This window comes from Halichoerus grypus, chromosome X (assembly GCF_964656455.1).
Source record: "Halichoerus grypus chromosome X, mHalGry1.hap1.1, whole genome shotgun sequence".
Classification (NCBI taxonomy): domain Eukaryota; kingdom Metazoa; phylum Chordata; class Mammalia; order Carnivora; family Phocidae; genus Halichoerus; species Halichoerus grypus.
In genome coordinates, this window is record NC_135727.1 from 42,092,241 (window position 1) to 42,110,872 (window position 18,632).

Here is an 18,632-nt window from a genome sequence, read left to right on the forward strand (position 1 = left end):
AAATGGACAATTTTTTTTATATTTAGCTATAATGTGGTTGGACTTTAAAAATAGTTATGAAATAAATATAAGGCAATGTACTAGGTCCAGAAATGTCCCCAAGTGTTCATAATATATCTTGGAAAAAGCCTGAAATCTCAGAGAAATGACTAGCAGCTGCAGAACATTCTTTAACATTTCCCTGGGATTTTCCAGTGGATTTACCCATAAATATTCAACAACTAGAAAATAAATCTAGACACCTATTTGTCTTTGGGGGGAAGGAGAGGGGCCTGGTTTCTCCAGCTGGAAACCCAATGACAGGTTCTTTCTTTGTATTTATTGTGTAATAAAGGCAGAAATAAATAAAACAATCAACTTGTTGCATGAGAATTATATAGGAATTCGAGTTCCAGTCTCATCCCAGCCTCCCAAGGAAGCTCAGTTAATAAGCTCCCTTTGAATTCCCTTACCCTGTTTTCTACAAAGCTAAAAGTTGATCCTTGTGACTTTCATTCTTGCCATGTAGGACCACTGAACTTTCTGCTTTCCCTCTGATGTGGCTGTCCTTTGAAATGGTAACAACATCTGCCATCATATAGAAAAAAACCTCAGGAACTAGCAATTCTGTATGTACACGGGCACTTTCAGTTCCTATCAAGACACCATAGTTGTGTTGAAAGGAATATGAATTCATAAAGAGTGTGATAAATAGGCATGAGATGATGGTATGGAGGTAAGAACACAAAGAACATGTAGAAGAAGCAGGGGCCAGACTAAGTCCTTTAATTTGTTTGGTAGTTTGATTATCAAAGAGCTTTTTTTTATTATGTTAATCACCATACATTACATCATTAGTTTTTGATGTAGTGTTCCATGATTCATTGTTATATGCAAACAATGAATCATGGGACACTACAATCAAAGAGCTTTTTTTTTTCTTTCTGGGTTAGAAAGTTCAGGTCCCCAAGCAAGAATAGAATGGCTGGGCTCCAGGAAGCTATGCAGTTGCATTTGACCGTATTTTTAACCCTGTTTATAAGTAGACCAAATTTTCTGGTGCCCTTTTACTTATGAGGAATCTGAGGCCTAGAGAGGTAAGACCAGTTTTCCAAGTATTTCTTAGCTACTAGTGGTAGACTTGGGATTTAAACTCATGTGTCTGGACTTTCACATTATTGCTATTTCCATAAACCCCTGACTCAAAGAGATGTGTGTGCAAGTCACAAACTTCTTATCCCAAAGGATTCAGGATGATTTAGGGATACTAACTGGCTGATCAGCTAGCAGTTATTTTTCTTACTAAAATATATAATCAGAGTTCAAAGTTTCCAACTAGAAAAACTTCTAAGAGTGAGTTTCCCACATAAATGTAAACTCCCCCAAAACCAATAAACCAAGATCAGATATGTTTGGAAAGCATTAGTGTGTTTGCCATTCTCAATTAACAGGAAGTTGAGCTTGTGAGAAACACGTAAGTACATTATATCCATCAGGCCAAGTGGGTAATTTAAAACTCTCAGACATATCCCAGTAATATGATGCTATAGCATTTCCTGGCTCAGGGCCAGCTGATTCCAGAGTAGCCTGAATATCCTAATTTTTGTCAAAAAGAGGCAGCTCAAGGATACCACAACTTCCTTTATAATTTCACCCAATTCTAGAACCAAAATATTTTTCCCTGTGGAAAGAATACGAGAGACGTTTGGGGAAGAAAGGGATTTATTAACAGAAATGTTTGATGAAACCAAAATTAGTCAAACGATTATATTTTTCATGCCTTACTCTTTGCAGCTTCTTGACCTACCAAAGCATGTTATTAATCAGTACTATCTGTTTCATTTGGATATGCTTTGTCTTCTGAGATACACTGTAAACAAAACAGGAGCCTGGTGCTTACTAGATGAATCATGAAGCTGTTTATCAATACCTTTCTATATAAATAAAAAGTTTTTCTGAATGTGATTGTGTTAATGGAAAAAGTTATTTTAAATCCTGAGATTATATTCATTAAGGCACAAAAGGTTGAAAATATTTGAATACCAGATAGCTAAGGAGGAAAGTAAGAAAAAAAGATATCAATGAATTATACTGATAAGAGCAGGAATTCTGCTTTTATGCCCACAGAATATTTTGATAGATCACTAACATCTACCGAAAAAGAATTTTCTTTGTCTGATCTTATTCTAGAGCCAGAAAATTATTAGAGTAAATAGAGACTGTTTTGTAAGACAGTTAAAAAGCTTCAAGTAGAAAGTATCTTCACAATCCTTTATCTATTCAAGTACTGTGCCAGATGTCTGAAGACTTTTAGGTTGGATAGCCTGTGGTTTTCTGTCTGCTATTGTTCTTAAAAAAAAAAAAAAGAGTAGTCCTCATTTAGCTCATCTACAATAGCAACGTTTCTTAGAATCATAATGGGTGAATAGCCAGTCAGTCTGGAATACCCTGTAAAAAGTGTAAAAAAGACCTTGACAAGGCCAATTTAAGGCAAAATTTTCTCTTGGTTTCATTATCTCTTTTGTTGCTACTCAGCTAAAGGGCTCTACGCTCTGTGGATATAATCAATCCTTCACCTGCTGTCAACTCTTACCAGTTCAGGGAACCATTTCTTCTAGCTCCTGCTTTCTGACAGATGTTAGTGTTCAAATATGATTGAATCTATGTGAATGTGTTAAAAGATAATATGTTACCACTTCCAGGCAAGAATATTTTAGTGGCGGCCTTCTAGAGATAACAATACAAAGGGTTAGTTTAAAGTTGAAAATTAAAGGAAAGACAACTTGAGAGCTAACAGGGACTTTCAGTACTCACACTGTATCTCCATCCAACAGACTTTTGATATTTATTCACTCTCACTCTCCTTCCTATTTCAGGTAAAGGGGTCTGCAAAACCAAGAACAAAATGTTATTAGACCCACTGGTACACTCTGAAAATGATTTATTTTTAAATATTTTGTGTTCTTTTGGCACTCAATGGCAGAGTAACATAATATTCTTTCTCTCAATTTTCACTAATAATTTTACTTAAAAAATCAGATTCGTATATATACAGAAACTTGGCACTAAATTCATAGTAACAGATTTAACTGCCATATTAATGGGAAAATTACAATTTGATGTTTGTAAAGTGCTATTTCTCCTCACAAAACAAAGTAATTGAAACTATGGTCTAAACATGCTTTTTAAATATTTCAAAAGTTAAAGTATCTAAAATGTAGATTAAAGTTAGGTCAAAGTTCTTTCAAGTCAAAACAAGGAAATAAGTATTTTAGAAAGTCGCACTCAAAAAGTACTAGGCTGATTATTTGGAAGCCATGGTTTGTAGGGCAAAATAAATCCACAAAACTTCAAAATCTCTTGAAATTCACATTGTTTTACAACAGTTTTTTCAACATTTGACATTTACTGGCAAAATAAAAAACATAAAACTCCTTAAATAGTTTCAGCAATTCACTCATTGCACAAAATGGAAAAGAACAGTTTATGGCATTGACAACAGTTTAGTGAATATGTATAGTTTTTCAATCATAACATTTGAGAATTTTTCTTTAGGGTATAGTGAAGTGAAAATTTTTTGACCTTTGCTGTGTTCATACTAATATTATCTTGAGAAATTGAGGCACTCATGCTAAAGAAAGAAGACAGAAATCAGTGCTTAGCAAATTCTATGACAATATGTTATGAACTATGACACAACCTTATGAATGTTAGCAGGAACAGTGCCAATTAAACTGTCTCTCTTGCTCATCTGTCAGAAAATGCCTGAAAAATGTGCATCTCTGACAAATTCTTTCCTTCTACCTGTCATTGAGAATCTAATGGCCTCAATTCTCAAAAGGAAATGTTGGGACAGGGAAAAGTATATGATGGAACACTGAAGGATGAACGTGGTATTAGAGGAAATCTACTCTTTACTATCCCTAGAGATAATCAACTAGAAATAGGCAGGAATATAGACATTTTCTTCATACTTATAGAATGCCAAAATATGTGGACCTTTCACTGTGAAACATTTCTTATGTATAAATATACTAAATCAATAATAAAGATACTATACTAATGGATAGAAATAATATTAAGTGATCATAATAACAAATCCAGATTAACATAATTATAATTATGTATAATAATGATTAAAAAACAAATATTTTCTGAGCTGTTTATCCCAAGACCATAGTCCATTAAGTGAACAGAATATGGACAAACATATTACCTTACGAGCATTCATCACTTTAACAGCTGTAAATGCACCAGTTTTTTCATGGAGACCCTGAAACACAGAATAGTAATAAACATTAAATACTATCTATATAATCAAGAAATAAGCATTCATGGATGAATGGATAAAGAAGATGGGTGTAGGGGGCGGAGCAAGATGGCGGAGGAGTAGGAGACCTGGATTTCATCTGGTCTCAGGAATTCAGCTGGATAAGGATCAAACCATTCTGAACACCTACGAACTCAACAGGAGATCAAAGAAAAGAATAGCAACAACTCTCTGAACAGAAAAGCGACCACTTTCTGGAAGGTAGGACGTGCGGAGAAGTGAATCTGAGGCGATATTCGGGAGGATAAGTGGCGGGCGAGGGGGCCTCCGTCCGCCGCTTCTGGCAAGTGATAGAGCCACGGAGCACAAAATCAGAACTTTTAGAAGTAGGCTCTGCTGAGGGATGTTGCTCCAGTGGCTAAGCGGGGGCTGGAACCCTCGTGGGACAGTGTGGTCTCAGGACCCTTGGGGTCACCTCGGGGTTGCCATAAACCGTGATCCGCAGCACAGTCGGGCCACTGCTCCTCTAGCAGGGACCCAACAAGCGGCAGATCCGGGGAGACTCCCCTTCCTCCCCCGGGAGGAGCGGCGTGGGAGCGCACCGCAGGGATCTGCTGGGTTTGGAGACTCCACACGGGGTCGGGTGCCAGAGATAGAAACGCTCGGTCACAGGCCGGGTGAGCACGGAGTGCGGCCAGAGACTGGGGAGACAGGAGTGACTGACTGCTTTTCTCTGGGGACTCACTGAGGAGCGGGGCCCCGAGTTCTCAGCTCCTCCGGGTCGGAGATTGGGAGGCTGCCATTTTCACTCTCGTCCTCCAAAGCTGTACGGAAAGCTTGCAGGGAACAAAAGCTCCCGAGAGCAAACCCGAGCAGATTACTTAGCTCTGACCAGCAAGGGCGGGGCAATTCCGCCTCCGGCAAAGACATTTGGGAACCACGGCAACAGGCCCCTCCCCCAGAAGATCAGCGAGAACCGCCAGCCAAGACCAAGTTTACCGATCAATGAGAACGGCAGAACTCCAGAGCTAGTGGAATACTGCACACAGAATCCATGGCTTTTTTACCATGATTCTTTAATCTTTCAAAGTGAATTTTCTTTAACTGTCTTTTTTTTTTAATTTTTCTTTTTCCCTTTTTCAACCAACATCTTATCAATTCCTTTTTTAAAAAAACATTTTTATTTTTCATTTTTAGAGTCATTCTATCCCTTCAGAGTAGTTACCCTTATTTTTGGCATATATATAAGTTGTTCTCTCTTTAAAATTTTGAGATACAGTTTCTTCTAACAGATCAAAATATACCCTAAATCTCTAGTGTATGGCTTTGTTCTAGTCTCCTGCCTGATCACATTCTCTCCCTTTTTTTTACCTTTTTTTTTAAATCCTCTTCTTTCTTTTTTCAAACAACTTATCAATTCCTTTTATAAAACTTTTTATAATTTTCATCTTTACAGCCATATTCCATCCCTTCATCGTATCAACCCTTATTTTTGTACATATATACATTTTTCTTTCTTTAAAATTTTGGGAGGCACTTTCTTCTAACAGACCAAAATACACCCAAAATCTAGTGTGTGGCACTGATCTATTCACCAGCCTGATCATATTTGATCATATTCTGTTTTTTTTTGTTTTGTTTTGTTCTGTTTTTGTTTGTTTTTATCTTTTTTTTCTTTTTCTTTTTTCTTTCTTTCCCTTTCTCTTCCCCCGGTTTCAGGTCTTTTCTGATTTGTTTAGAGTATATTTTCTGGGGACGTTTTACCCTGTTAGCAGTTTGTTCTCTCATTCATCTATTCCCCTCTGGACAAAATGACAAGATGGAAAAAATCACCTCAACAAAAAGAACAAGAGGCAGTACTGACTGCCAGGGACCTACTCAATACGGACATTAGTACGATCTCAGACTTAGAGTTCAGAATGATGATTTTAAAGATACTAGCTGGGCTTGAAAAAAGCATGGAAGTTATTAGAGAAACCCTTTCTGGAGAAATAAAAGAACTAAAATCTAACCAAGTTGAAATCAAAAAGGCTATTAATGAGGTGCAATAAAAAATGGAGGCTCTAACTAATAGGATAAATGAGGCAGAAGAGAGAATCAGTGATATAGAACACCAAATGATGGAAAATAAAGAAGCTGAGAAAAAGAGAGATAAACAACTACTGGATCACGAGGGCAGAATTTGAGAGATAAGTAATACCATAAGACGAAACCACATTAGAATAATTGGGATCCCAGAAGAAGAAGAAAGCGAGAGAGGGGCAGAAGGTATATTGGAGCAAATTATAACAGAGAACTTCCCTAATTGGGCAAAGAAATAGGCATCAAAATCCAGGAGGCACAGAGAACCCCTCTCAAAATCAATAAAAATAGGTCAACACCCCGACATCTAATATTAAAACTTATGAGTCCCAGAGACAAAGAGAAAATCCTGAAAGCAGCTCGGGAGAAGAGATATGTAACCTACAGTGGTAGAAACATTAGACTGGCGACAGACCTATCCACAGAGACCTGGCAGGCCAGAAAGGACTGGCATGATATATTCAGAGCACTAAATGAGAAAAATATGCAGCCAAGAATACTATATCCAGCTAGGCTGTCATTGAAAATAGAAAGAGAGATAAAAAGCTTCCAGGACAAACAAAAACTAAAGGAATTTGCAAACACAAAACCAGCCCTACAAGAAATATTGAAAGGAGTCTTCTAAGCAAAGAGAGAGTCTAAAAGCAACATAGACCAGAAAGGAACACACACAATATACAGTAACAGTGACCTTACAGGCAATACAATGGCACTAAATTCATATCTTTCAATAGTTACCCTGAATGTAAATGGGCTAAATGCCCCACTCAAAAGACACAGGCTATCAGATTGGATACAAAAACAAGACCCATCGATATGCTGTCTGCAAGAGACTCATTTGAGACCCAAAGACACCCCCAGATTGAAAGTGAGGGGGTGGAAAACCATTTACCTTGCTAATGGACACCAAAAGAAAGCTGGGGTGGCAATCCTTATATCAGACAAATTAGATTTTGAACCAAAGACTGCAATAAGAGATGAGGAAGGACACTATATCCTACTTAAAGGGTCTATCCAACAAGAAGACCTAACAATTGTAAATATCTATGCCCCTAACATGGGAGCAGCCAATTATATAAGGCAATTAATAACAAAAGCAAAGAAACACATCAACAACAATACAATGATAGTGGCGGACTTTAACACCCCCCTCACTGAAATGGACAGATCGTCTAAGCAAAAGATCAACAAAGAAATAAAGTCTTTAAATGACACACTGGACCAAATGTACTTCACAGATATATTCAGAACATTCCATCCCAAAGCAACAGAATACACATTCTTCTCTAGTGCCCATGGAACATTCTCCAGAATAGATCACATCCTAGGTCACAAATCAGGTCTCAACCAGTACCAAAAGATTAGGATCATTCCCTGCATATTTTCAGACTACAATGCTTTGAAACTAGAACTCAATCACAAGAGGAAAGTTGCAAAGAACTGAAATACATGGAGGCTAAAGAGCATCCTACTAAAGAATGAATGGGTCAACCAGGAAATTAAAGAGAATTTTCAAAATTCATGGAAACCAATGAAACTGAAAACACAACTGTTCAAAATCTTTGGGATACAGCAAAGGCAGTCCTAAGAGGAAAGTATATAGCAATACAAGCCTTTCTCAAGAAACAAGAAAGGTCTCAAATACACAACCTAACCCTACACCTAAAGGAGCTAGAGAAAAAACAGCAAATAAAGCCTAAACCCAGCAGGAGAAGAGAAATAATAAAGGCCAGAGCAGAAATCAATGAAATAGAAACCACAAGAACAGTAGAAGAGATCAACGAAAGTAGGAGCTGGTTCTTTCAAGAATTAACAAGATTGATAAACCCCTGCCCAGACTTATCAAAAAGAAAAGAGAAATGACCCAAATCAACAAAATCATGAATGAAAGAGGAGCGATCACAACCAACACCAAAGAAATACAAACAATTATAAGAACATAGTATGAGCAACTCTATGCCAGCAAATTAGATAATCTGGAAGAAATGGATGCATTCCTAGAGATGTATCAACTACCAAAACTGAACCAGGAAGAAACAGAAAACCTGAACAGACCTATAACCACTAAGGAAATTGAAGCAGTCATCAAAAATCTCCCAACAAACAAAAGCCCAGGGCCAGTTGGCTTCCCAAGGGAATTCTACCAAACATTTAAAGAAGAATTAATACCTATCCTTCTGAAACTGTTCCAAAAAAATAGAAATGGAAGGAAAACTTCCAAACTCATTTTATGAGGCCACCATTACCTTGATCCCCAAACCAGACAAAGACTCCAACAAAAAGGAGAATTGCAGACCAATATCCTTGATGAACATGGATGCAAAAATTCTCACCAAAATACTAGCGAATAGGATCCAACAGTACATTAAAAGGATTATTCACCACGACCAAGTGGGATTTATCCCTGGGCTGCAAGGTTAGTTCAACATCCGCAAATCAATCAATGTGATAAAATACCTTAATAAAGAAAGAACAAGAATCATATGATCCTCTCAAGAGATGCAGAAAAAGCATTTGACAAAGTATAGCATCCTTTCTTGATCAAAACTCTTCAGAGTACAGGGATAGAGGGTACATACCTCAATATCATAAAAGCCACCTATGAAAAACCCACAGCGAATATCATTCTCAATGGGGAAAAACTGAGAGCTTTCCCCCTAAGGTCAGGAACACGGCAGGGATGTCCACTATCACCACTGCTATTCAACATAGTATTAGAAGTCCTAGCCACAGCAATCAGACAACAAAAAGAAATCAAAGGCATCCAAATTGGCGAAGGAGAAGTCAAACTCTCAGTCTTTGCAGATGATATGATACTTTATGTGGAAAACCCAAAAGACTCTACCCCAAAACTGCTAGAACTCATACAAGAATTCAGTCAAGTGGTAGGATATAAAATCAATGCACAGAAATCAGTGGCATTCCTATACACTAACAACAAGACAGAAGACAGAGAAATTAAGGAGTCAATCCCATTTACAATTGCACCCAAAACCATAAGGTACCTAGGAATAAATCTAACCAAAGAGGCAAAGGATCTGTACTCAGAAAATTATAAAATACTCATTAAAGAAACTGAGGAAGATACAAAGAAATGGAAAAACGTTCCATGCTCATGGATTGGAAGAACAAATATTGTGAAGATGTCAATGCTACCTAGAGCAATCTACACATTCAATGCAATCCCATCAAAATACCATCCACTTTTTTCAAAGAAATGGAACAAATAATCCTAAAATTTGTATGGAACCAGGAAGACCCCGAATAGCCAGAGGAATGTTGAAAAAGAAAAGCAAAGCTGGCGGCATCACAATTCCGGACTTCCAGCTCTATTACAAAGCTGTCGTCATCAAGACAGTATGGTACTGGCACAAAAACAGACACATAGATCAATGGAACAGAATAGAGAGCCCAGAAATGGACCCTCAACTCTATGGTCAACTAATCTTCGACAAAGCAGGAAAGAATGTCCAATGGGAAAAAAGAGAGTCTTTTCAACAAATGGTGTTGGGAAAATTGGACAGCCACATGCAGAAGAATGAAACTGGACCATTTCCTTACACCACACACAAAAATAGACTCAAAATGGTTGAAAGACCTAAATGTGAGACAGGAGTCCATCAAAATCCTAAAGGAGAACATAGGCAGCAACCTCTTTGACCTCAGCCGCAGCAACTTCTTCCTAGAAACACCGCCAAAGGCAAGGGAAGCAAGGGCAAAAATGAACTATTGGGACTTCATCAAGATAAAAAGCTTTTGCACAGCAAAAGAAACAGTCAACAAAACCAAAAGACAACCGACAGAATGGGAGAAGATATTTGCAAATGACATATCAGATAAAGGGCTAGTATCCAAAATCTTTAAAGACATTCTTAAACTCAACACCCAAAGAACAAATGATCCAATCAAGAAATGGGCAGAAGACATGAACAGACATTTTTCCAAAGAAGACATCCAAATGGCCAACAGACACATGAAAAAGTGCTCAACATTGCTCGGCATCAGGGAAATCCAAATCAAAACCTCAATGAGATACCACCTCACACCAGTCAGAATGGCTAAAATTAACAAGTCAGGAAATGACAGATGTTGGTGCGGATGCGGAGAAAGGGGAACCCTCCTCCTACACTGTTGGTGGGAATGCAAGCTGGTGCAGCCACTCTGGAAAACAGTATGGGGTTCCTCAAAAAGTTAAAAATAGAGCTACCATACAATCCAGCAAATGCACTACTGGGTATTTACCCCAAAGATACAAATGTAGGGATCCAAAGGGGTACGTGCACCCCGATGTTTATAGCAGCAATGTCCAAAATAGCCAAACTGTGGAAAGAGCCAAGATGTCCATCGACAGATGAATGGATAAAAAAGATGTGGTGTATATATACAATGGAATATTATGCAGCCATCAAATTAATGAGATCTTGCCATTTGCAACAACGTGGATGGAACTGGAAGGTATTATGCTGAGCGAAATAAGTCAATCAGAGAAAGACATGTATCATATGATCTCACTGATATGAGGAATTCTTAATCTCAGGAAACAAACTGAGGGTTGCTGGAGTGGTGGGGGGTCGGGGGATGGGGTGGCTGGGTGATAGACATTGGGGAGCGTATGTGCTATGGTGAGTGCTGTGAATTGTGCAAGACTGTTGAATCACAGACCTGTACCTCTGAAACAAATAATACAGTATATGTTTAAAAAAAAAAGAAGAAGAAGAAGAAGAAGATAGCAGGAGGGGAAAAATGAAGAGGGGGAAATCGGAGGGGGAGACGAATTATGAGAGATGATGGACTCTGAAAAACGGGGTTCTAGAGGTGAGGGGGGTGGTGGGATGGGTTAGCCCGGTGATGGGTATTAAAGAGGGTACGCTCTGCATGGAGCACTGGGTGTTATACACAAACAATGAATCGTGGAACACTATATCAAAAACTAATGATGTAATGTATGGTAATTAACATAACAATAAAAAATTTAAAAAATAAAAATAAAAAAAGATGGAGATATATATATATATATATATATATGGAATGTTATTCAGCCATAAAATAAGGAAATCTTGCCATTTGCAATAACTCAGATGGAGCTAGACAGTATAATGCTAGGTGTAATAAGTCAGAGAAAGACAAATACCATACAATTTCTCTCATATGGAACATAAGAAAGAAAACAAATAAGCAAAAGAAATAAAAAATACAAATAAAAAATAGACTCTTAATTATAGAGAACAAACTAATGGTTACTAAAGGGGAGGTGGGGGGATGGTGAAATAGGTAAAGGGGATTAAAAGTACACTTATCTTGATGAGCACTGAGTAATGTATAGAATTGTTGAATCACTGTATTGTACACCTGAAACTAATATGACACTGTATGTTTACTGGAATTACATTTTTTTTTATTTTTTTAATATTTTATTTATTTATTTGACAGAGAGAGACACAGCGAGAGAGGGAACACAATCAGTGGGAGTGGGAGAGGGAGAAGCAGGCTTTCCGCTGAGCAGGAAACCCAATGTGGGGCTCGATCCCAGGACCCTGGAACCATGACCTGAGCCGAAGGCAGACGCTTAACCGACTGAGCCACCCAGGCCCCCTGGAATTAAAATTTTTAAATAAATAAATAATAAAATTTAATAAGGTCAAACATTGTAGCCTATTATGGAATATAGCATATTACATATATAAGAAATATCAGGTATTGTATAGAGAACAGAAATATTAAATTATGAATTTTTAAAATTATTTTTTAAAGATTTTATTTATTTATTTGAGAGAGAGAGACACAGTGAGAGAGGGAATACAAGCGGGGAAGTGGGAGAGGGAGAAGCAGGCTTTCCGAGGAGCAGGGAGCTCGATCCAGGGCTCCATCCCAGGACCCTGGGATCATGACCTGAGCCGAAGGCAGACGCTTTAATGCCTGAGCCACCCAGGCACCGCTAAATTATGAATATTTTATTTTATTTCAAAAGATTTATTTTAGAGAGAGTGAGTGCAAGTGGGGGGAGTTTAGAGGGAGAGAGAGAGGATCTTAAGCAGACTCCCCACTGAGCACGAGCCCCATGCGGGGCTTTATTCCAGGACCCATGAGATCATGACCTGAGCTGAAATCACAAGTCCAGTGCTTAACGAATGGAGCCACCCAGCCACCCCTAAATTATGAATATTTTAAAGAAATTCCAACCAGCTCACTTCAAAAATCAAGCAAGTTTATGAAGTAGTTTCGCTGTCTTGTGTTTGTATTAAAATAGTGGACATAATTGGCCTTTGAAGGCACTGCTTTCTTAGTATCTTTAGTCAATTTACATGGCACCAGAGCATATATATGAAAAGTATTTCAGACTGAAGAGAGGGAAAAAGGAGATGTTAATACTCAACAATTTTTCAACTGATTATGTGGTATTATGCAGACATATCTTTCCAATCGACCCCCCTTAAACACTAAAGTTTTTCCATAATGATCACAGGTAAGAGTGATACATAAGTAATCCAATGACCTGTAAATTGTTCAGTATGCCCTCAGTCATGAGAACCAATGATATTTATGAAAGGAAGTTCTGAAAGATTCTTTCTTTTTTTAAGATTTTATTTATTTATTTATTTTGGAGAGAGAGAGAGAGAGAGAGAGTGGGAGCAGGAGGAGGAGCAGAGGGGGAAGGACTCTGTACTGAGCATGGAGCCCCATACGGGGCTCTATCTCAGGACACTGAGATCATGACTTAAGCCTAAACCAAGAGCCAGACACTTAACTGAATGAGCCACCCAAGGGCCCCTTAAAGATTCTTTCTTATTGAAAACATGAATTCTAAAAATTTAGTCTTATCCTAAATGCAAGTACAAGTTATAGATTTATAATTTTCAAAAATGGACATATACTTTTGGAATCAGAGCTCTCATTTTGTGGCTGGTGCCTTTTAAAATATTTCAACTTGTAGGGGCACCTGGGTGGCACAGCTGGTTAGGCATCCAACTCTTGGTCAGCTCAGGTCATGATCGCAGGGTCGTGAGATCGAGCCCCGGGGCAGGCTTCATGCTCAGTGCAGAGTCTGCTTGAGATTCTCTCTCTCCCTCTCCCCTGGCTCTCCCCCTACTTTCTCACTCTCTAAATAAATAAATAAATAAATAAATAAATAAATAAATAAATAAAATCTTTAAAAAATATTTCAACTTGTAGTCATAGAATAAAATTCAGTTTTGTATTTATATGAGTAAGGTTTCAACTTAAAATATAATGCCTTATCTAACAGAAGATTTGATTTGGGGGCTGTAGTGAGTTAGACAGTGTCTCCCCAAAATTTAGATTAACCCATAATTTCAGAATGTGACCTTAATTGAAAATAAGGTCTTTGCACATGTAATCAAGTTAAATGAGGTCATACTGGATTACAGGGGCAATGATTGCGGTCTTGGTAAGAGAAAGGGGAGGGAGATTTGGACACAGAGACACAGATGCACACACAAAGGGAGGACAGAGGAACCTGGAGTGATGCAGCTATAAGCCGTGGGATTCTAAGGATTGCTGGCAACCACTAGAAGCTAGGAAGAGGGAAGAAAGTCTTCTTCCTTAGAGCCTTCAGAGGGAGAATGACCCTGCAGCCTTCTAGTCTTGAGAACTGTGAGAGAATAAATTTCTGTTGTTTAAGCCGCTTAATTTGTGGATTTGTTGCCACAGCTGTAGAAAATACAGGGGTATTCAAACAAAAGGACTGTCACTAGTCACACTCTCATGTGAAAGACAGCAACACTTTTTTACTTAAGGAATAACCAAATGAGGGATAGTGTGTCTGAATAGTATTGTTAATATCTTAGGTGACATGTCAGTGAGTAATTGCAAAAGACCAACTGATTTCAGGAATGTGATCCTTAAATATATTACTTGTTTGTTGTCAAATCTCTTTTTATAAAGCATCCACTTTGAAGTATATGAATGCTATTTTTAGATGATTCCTGCAAGTTCTCTCATGAAAATAAAGCCAACTCATCAAAGAAAATCAAAAGGAAAAGAACTCTCCACCATTACCACCAATATTACATGCTACATAAGCGTGTCAACACCTCTCTTTTTTTTCCCACTGATGAAACTGATAGGTTTTAATCCCATACATTTAAGGTTACTTCAATCCTATTGAGCAGGCCACTGTTTGTAAATAGGTCCATGTGTCAGAAATGGATCAAAAGACTTTCCAGTAACTAAAGCGTCTCTAGAAATGCTGCCACCCTGACTTAACTCCAGTTCTTGCCAAATAATTAAGCATTAAATAATTATACTGGTTAGATGCTTGTAGCACTGATGGGAAGTGGCATGTGTTGCTGTTTTCAGTTTATGGAGTCATACCTGAGAGAGTTAGGTCAAGATAATTTGTGCTGAATTGTGTCCTCCAAAAAATATGCAGAAGTTCTAACCACTAACCTGTGAATGTGACCTTTTTTGGAAATAAGGTCTTTGCAGATATAATCAAGTTAAGATGAAGTTATACCAGATTAGGGCTGACCCTAAAACCAATGACAAATGTCCTTCTAAGAAGAGGGAAATTTGGACACAGATACCCAGGGAGAATGCCATATGAGGACAGAGGTAGAAATTGGACTGATGTATATATAAGTCAAGGAACAATTAGGATTGTTGGCAATCGCCCAAAGCTACAACAGGCAAGGAAGACTTTCTCCCTAGAGCTGTCAGAGGAAAAATGGCCCTGCAGACTCCTTGACTTCAGAATTCTAGCCTCCACACTTGTGAGGGAACAGTTTTTTTTTTTTTTTTCTTTTAAACCATCCAGTTTGTGGTAATTTGTTACAGCAGCCCTAGGAAATTGGTACACATAGAAGGATAGCAACTAAGCTAAGGGAATGGGCTGGACTTGGGATAGGGTTCAGAAACTACTAATTAATGTATAAGGAAATGTCTAGAATCAGGTGACCAGTTTTGGGTGGAGCATGACAGCTACCAAAACCTAGAATTTTTAAAGGAAAGGAAAATTTGTAGGTTATTGACTGGTCAGAGAAAAGAAGTTAATATTTTAGATATTGACCCCTTATCAGATAGATGGTTTGCAAATGTTTTCTTCCATTCTACACACTGCATTTTATTTTGTTGATTTCTTTTGCTGTGCAGAAATTTTAGTTTGATGTAGTCTCATTTTTGCTTTTGTCACTTGCTTTTGGTGTCATATCCAAAAAAGCATTGCCAAGACTAATGTCATGAAATTTTTTCCCCTATGTTTTCTTCTAGGATTTTTACAGTTTCACGTTATTTAAATCTTAAATCTTAACACATTTTGAGTTAATTTTTGTGAGTGGTGTGAGATAGGGGTCCAATTTCATTCTTTTGTATGTGGATATATGAATATGTTGGAGACTCCCACATTCATTTGCATCTCTGGGATATTTTTATTTGTTTTGCTCTTATCAGGACTTATAAATTATTGTTTTCCTAATCATTTATATAAGCTTTTTTTTATTATGTTATGTTAATCACCATACATTACATCATTAGTTTTTGATGTAGTGTTCCATGATTCATTGTTTGCGTATAAAAAATGATGAGAGACTATGGACTCTGAGAAACAAACTGAGGGTTCTAGAGGGGAGGGGGGTGGGGGGATGGGTTAGCCTGGTGATGAGAAAATTTTGAATAAAAATGCTTATTATACACAAACAATATATAAGCATTTTTATTCAAAATTTTCTCACATCTGTATGCACAAATATAACATGTTGAAGACTGGTTCTCATACATCCTTTAAAGGAGTTAAAAATGTTTCCTTCCTTGACTCTAAGAGGATACTTATAGGCCAAACTTCTATTCTGTGTTACACAAATATGTGGCATGTTAGTAAAGATATTAGCCATATGTTGTCTCATATGACCAGTGGTTAGTAAGCCACAGAGTTTTTAAAAGGCTAGATTAGAATACACAGTTATCATACTCATGACACACATTTAGTGAGATAACTGAATGTCTTTAAAAGATGCCACAATGGCCATAGAACAGAGATAATCAACTTGGTTCTTATTACCTGTGATTTATGCTCTCACTTGAAAGTTGCCTGAACATATTTTGTCAGACAAAGTATCCTAATGTGGGGTTTGGTAAACATATTCACTGTGTCTACAGAGGAATTAAACTCCAGATCTTGAAACCATATACTGGGTTAATAGGCCTAACCATTATTCAAGCTTTTATAGAAGTCTGGTATATCTATACAATAAATAATTGGGTGATGGGCATTAAGGAGGACACATGATGTGATGAGCACTGGGTGTTATATGCAACTGATGAATTATTGAACACTACATCTGAAACTAATGATGTACTATATGTTGGCTAATTGAATTTAAATAAAAAATAAATGGAAAACTGGTGCCTGTTAACCTAGTATTTTTGAGAGTTCCTTGACTTAGAAGTTTTTACTTCAAATAATTTTAGACTTAGAGAATAGTTTCAAAGATCATACAGAAAGTTTCTGTTTATCTTCCACCCAACATCTTCTAATGTTAACATCTTTTCTATTATTATTATTATTTTTAATGTTAACATCTTATACGACCATGGTACAATTGTCAAAACTAAGAATTAATATTGGTACAATACTCTTAACTACATTGTAGTCCTTATTCAGATTTCCCTGGTTTTTTCACTAATGTCCTTTTTGTAAGACCCAAACTGGGATGCCACATTCCATTTAGCTGTCATATCTCCTTAGGCCTTTTCAATCTGTGAGAGTTCCTCAGTCTTCTTTCTTTTCATGACCTTGACACTTTTCAAAAGTACTGGTCAAGTATTTTGTAGAATATACCTCACTTTGGGTTTGTCTGATGTTTTCTAATAAGTAGACTGAGGTTATGGGTTTGGGAAAAGAATGTCACAGAGGTGAAGTGTCCTTCTCACCATGTCATGTGAGGAGTATATGCTATGGCCATGACTGATCACCAGTGATGTTAACCTTCAGTACTTGGTTAAAGTGATGTCTGCCAAGTTTCTCCACTGAAGAAGTTACAATATTTCCCTTTCATACTCTATTTATTAGAAGTGATTGGGGAGTGGAGCAAGATGGCAGAGGTGTAGGAGACCTGGATTTCGTCTGGTCTCAGGAATTCAGCTGGATAGGGATCAAACCATTCTGAACACCTACGAACTCAACAGGAGATCAAAGAAAAGAATAGCAACAACTCTCTGAACAGAAAAGCGACCACTTTCTGGAAGGTAGGATGTGCGGAGAAGTGAATCCAAGGCGATATTTGGGAGGAGAGATGGCGGGGGAGGTGGCCCCCGTCGGCCGATTCTGACAAGTGATAGAGCAGCTGAGCACAAAATTGGAACTTTTAGAAGTCGGCTCCACTGAGAGACATCGCTCCAGTGGCTAAGTGGGGGGTGGAACCCTCGTGGGACAGTGTGGTCTCAGGACCCTTGGGGTCACAGAAAGACTGGGGGTGCCTGAGTGTGGCAGAGCTCCCAGGTATCGGAGCAGGGAAGCTGGCTGCAGAGACGGAGCCAAGGAGCGGGCTCTCAGCTCCGGGTTGCCATAAACCGTGATCCGCAGCACAGTCGGGCCACTGCTCCTCCAGCAGGGACCCAACAAGCAGCAGATCCGGGGAGACTCCCCTTTCTACCCCGGGAGGAGCGGCACGGAAGCGCACCACAGGACTCTGCTGGGTTTGGAGACTCCACACAGGGTCGGGTACCAGAGATAGAAACGCTCAGTCACAGGCCGGGTGAGCACGGAGTGCGGCCAGAGACCGGGGAGACGGGAGTGATTGACTGCTTTTCTCTGGGGGCACACGGAGGAGCAGGGCCCCGAGTTCTCGGCTCCTCCGGGGTGGAGATTGGGAGGCTGCGATTTTCACTCTCGTCCTCCAAATCTGTACGGAAAGCTTGCAGGGAACAAAAGCTCCCGAGAGCAAACCCGAGCAGATTACTTAGCCCAGCCCCCAGCAAGGGCGGGGCAATTCTGCCTCTGGCAAAGACATTTGGGAACCACGGCAACAGGCCCCTCCCGCAGAAGATCAGCAAGAACAGCCAACCAAGATCAAGTTTACCAATCAATGAGAACAGGAGAACTCCAGCGCTAGGGGAATACGGCACATAGAATTCATGGCTTTTTTACCATAATTCTTTAGTCTTTCAAAGTGAATTTTTTTTTCACTTTCTTTTTTTTTTTTGAATTTTTCTTTTTCCCTTTTTCAACCAACATCTTATCAATCCCTTTTTTAAAAAAATCTTTTTTATTTTTCATTTTTAGTCATATTCTATCCCTTCATAGTAGTTACCCTTATTTTTGAGATATATATATATATATATATATATA

General features: G+C 38.4%; 1 protein-coding gene across 1 annotated transcript in view; it reads right to left on the bottom strand.

Moving 5' to 3' along the window:
• The window catches only part of NRK (Nik related kinase), a 147,686-nt gene that overhangs the window by 69,320 nt on the left and 59,734 nt on the right, over positions 1–18,632 (bottom strand). Inside the window, exons 3-4 of the mRNA XM_078065456.1 lie at positions 4,196–4,252; positions 2,794–2,865 (exon numbers count right to left, since the gene is read on the bottom strand). Coding sequence (XP_077921582.1) covers positions 2,794–2,865; positions 4,196–4,252 — 129 coding nt within the window. The remainder of the gene's footprint in view (positions 1–2,793; positions 2,866–4,195; positions 4,253–18,632) is intronic.